The 3,327-nt window shown below is 38.2% G+C and overlaps 1 protein-coding gene and 1 non-coding gene across 2 annotated transcripts; one reads left to right on the plus strand and one right to left on the minus strand.

Moving 5' to 3' along the window:
• Positions 1–289: 289 nt before the first annotated feature.
• On the minus strand, positions 290–396 carry LOC144999264 (small nucleolar RNA R71). Its single transcript, XR_013660779.1, has one exon. It is a non-coding gene; the product is annotated as a small nucleolar RNA R71 (small nucleolar RNA).
• Positions 397–1,275: 879 nt separating this feature from the next.
• Positions 1,276–3,100, plus strand: LOC145045386 (uncharacterized). The gene is made up of 3 exons (XM_078993725.1): positions 1,276–1,506; positions 1,679–2,058; positions 2,521–3,100. The coding sequence occupies exons 1-3, from the start codon at positions 1,389–1,391 to the stop codon at positions 2,965–2,967; spliced, it is 945 nt and encodes a 314-aa protein (XP_078849851.1). The 5' UTR covers positions 1,276–1,388; the 3' UTR covers positions 2,968–3,100.
• The last annotated feature ends 227 nt before the right edge of the window (positions 3,101–3,327 follow it).

Consider the following 3,327-nt stretch of genomic DNA (forward strand, 5'->3'; position numbering starts at 1 on the left):
GACTCATCTTATTATTTTGATTTACTTTTTTGTGTCTATATATGTACATAACACACTTGTATTAAAATTATATATTTAATGCAATGGATGATGTTGTTTGCTTGTTTACTGTTATACTGTGTTGTGATACTTTACATGACGTCCTCCGCCCCAGAACGTTTCCGCCGTTCTCGGTTTTGGGGTGTGACAAAAAGATTGGCTAAAATCACTCCCTCCATGATCCATCACAACCTGGGCTAAGATGCACGAAAAGTTTTTTGATCAATTTTGCCCTCCATAAAAAGTAGACAAGTTGAAAAAAGCCATTGCAAACTTCGAACAACAAAAAAGCGAGTTACTTTATGTGGCGTGGGAAAGATACAAGGGCTTCTTGAGGAACTGCCCCCACAATGACCTAAACATTCAGCAAGAAGTCTCCATTTTTTTATGATGAAGTTAACGTGACAACTTGGCAACTCCTTGACTCCTAAGGACCACTCACGAAGAAAGCACCCGCAGTTATAGAGGAACTAATTGAAGAATTTTCTAAGCACTCTAGAGAATATCATAACCCAAGGAACGACTCAACTCGAGGGGCGGTGAACTCAGTTTCCGATTATATGGCAACAATGATGGCTAAATTGGAGAGCATGGACCGAAGGATGACAAAGATGGATCAATCCATCCATTCCATCTGGGTAGGATGTGATAGATGTGGCAGGCCTCACCTTGTTAAAGATTGTGACCTTGAACGAGAATGGGAACCGAAAATCACAAGTTTGTTATTCGAGTGGCAACAGATTTCATGATGATTGGAGGAAACCGAAAAAAGAGTGGCTACCATACGATGAGTACAAGAAGGCAAATGAGGAGAAATATAGGAAAAATACGAGAGGTTTCTATCAAAAGGAGGAGCCGGTGCAAGAGAATAAAATGGACTTTAAAGACATGCTCACACGATTTACAAGACACAACGAAAATGTATGCTTTTCGAGATTGACCGTATATTTCGTAATCAAATAAATTAGATTCTTCACGTATTTTTACTTTCCAACTTTTCTATAATTAGAGTGGCAGATATATATATATCTTTATCGAATTGGAATGTTGCATTTAATGGAATCCATATTTTTAACTTTGGAGGTAAGTTTATAGGCTTAAAGATGACTCGTGATATTCTGGACCCTATCAACTAATGGCAAACGTACACGTCTTGTTTACCTATGACGCATGGGGCCCATAATAATTTAATAGTCTTGACCGCACCTGATAAAACCAGTCCCGCGACATCAGCACTGTTTAACTTTGGAAAATATCTTCGTCTTATCAAATCACCGCCGGAAAACCGATTGAAAAATCCCTTTCACCAAACTAAAACCCTAGTTTTTTGTTTCAACGCCTCTTCCATTATGGAGTCTAGATACAGTGGATTTAATTCACAGATCCACAATCATCTTTATCCTACGCCTTCTTCATCATCATCATATCCTTCGGTCTACACAAACTTCTCAAATCAGATTCTAGAAGGTACGCGTTCGTTCGTTTATCATGATGTTGTTGTTAACTATCATTAAGTTCTACGAATCGAAGGATATAACTCGATTTGGTGTTTTTTTACTTCTTCAGCGACTGTTGTGGGTTTTGCATGGTGTGTAATGCTATTCTTTTACATAAATTATGATATGTCTGAGTTTTCCAGGGGGGTTATACAGCGTCGGAGGACCGGGTCGATATGACATTCTCCGTCAAATTGAAAAGAACAAGATTCGGGAGGAGATACTGGCGAAAGAAAGGAGACAATACATGATAGAACAAGAAATCAGGAGAATGGAGAATGGTGGCGGATATCCGTCGCTATCGTCGCTCATGTTAGGGCATACCGATAGCCACCACCATCTCCTCCATCGGCTTCAGCCACAATTGCTGCATGGTCGAGCATATGAACCGGTGGCTGGAAGAATTACAATGCCGTTCCAGGAGGACTACGGTGTCACCGGACATCAGTTCCAGCGGCGTCCTAATATTAACGAGATTATCACTTCTCCAGCAAAAGCTGGTGAGAAGCAATTTATTCATATGGTGAGTGATCTTTCTAATCTCTCTGTGTTCATCATTGATGTATCTCTACTGTGTTTCAATTTCCAGTCTTTAAACCCTTTTTTCAGTAATTGTTTATAATTTCTTTAATAGATTACTTTTCTTCCATAGACTATTCATAGTCCTTTTGCAGTTTTGCTGTTTCTTAACCTACTTGTAGATAGGTTATCAGGTTGAAAGACCTCTTGTTGTAGTCTCAAATGGGTTTAACTCTTTAAACATTTTTAGATAACCTAGAAGTGCTTCTGAGGTCCGAGTGACTGAATCCCTTGTGTCTTGTTTATATTATATTTTGAATTTTAATTAATCTTGGGTTATCGACTGATACAGTAAGCATTTAACTCTCGTAATGGATCTTGTTTACAACATGTTTCAATATCTAAATAATGAATCTACCAATTACTCATTTTTAAGGAACGTAACATCTCTAGTTTCATATCACAGAGAAAACCTCCCTCCGGTCAGATGATGGCTGGATCCAAACGGAAATCACCACCACCACCATCCCCAGCTGCCGCCGGTTGTTCAAGTAATTCAAAGAAGAGAGCGAATGAATGGAGCTGTGCAATTTGTGAAGTGAGTGCAACATCTGAGCGTGGTTTAGAGGAACATCTGGCTGGAAAGAAACACCAGGCCAAAATGGCGGAGCTGAAAGCTGAACACACCGGAAAATCCATCAAGAAGTCACCGGAAAGTGTTCAAATGGTTTCATCTGAAGATAAGAAGCCTGAAGAAGAAGCCTCGGGAAAAAAGTTCAAGTTTTGGTGTAGAATGTGTAAAACTGGAGCTTCCAGTAAGAAAGAGATGAACATGCATAGGAAAGGGGTAAGTCATTTGACAAATCAACTTAAACGCGCCCAAAAATCTGGTGGAAAACGAAAGAAGGTATGATTCATGATTTCATAGTTCCAAACATGAAATATTTGAATATAGAATAATATAGAGCTGTTTTTTAAACAATTTAATTTCCGTTATGATAAGGTTGAATATTTATTTGTTATTGAATTAAAATGTTTTCTGATAAGTTGAGGATGCTTAGTTTGACAGTGGAAGCGGTTTACATAATGGAGTTTTAACATTGTGTAGGCTTTTTGTCATATCATAAAAAAGCTAATGTATTGTGCGACAATATGTTTTGGCCGATTCATAAAAATATGTAGTTGTAGTTGGTGTGACACTCAACCATGCATGTTTAGTTTCTGTAAGCAATTTATATTGATGAAAAAAATAACTGTTTAAACAGTACATCTT

The sequence above is a fragment of the Lactuca saligna genome, chromosome 5 (assembly GCF_052625555.1).
Source record: "Lactuca saligna cultivar CGN05327 chromosome 5, ASM5262555v1, whole genome shotgun sequence".
Classification (NCBI taxonomy): Eukaryota; Viridiplantae; Streptophyta; class Magnoliopsida; order Asterales; family Asteraceae; genus Lactuca; species Lactuca saligna.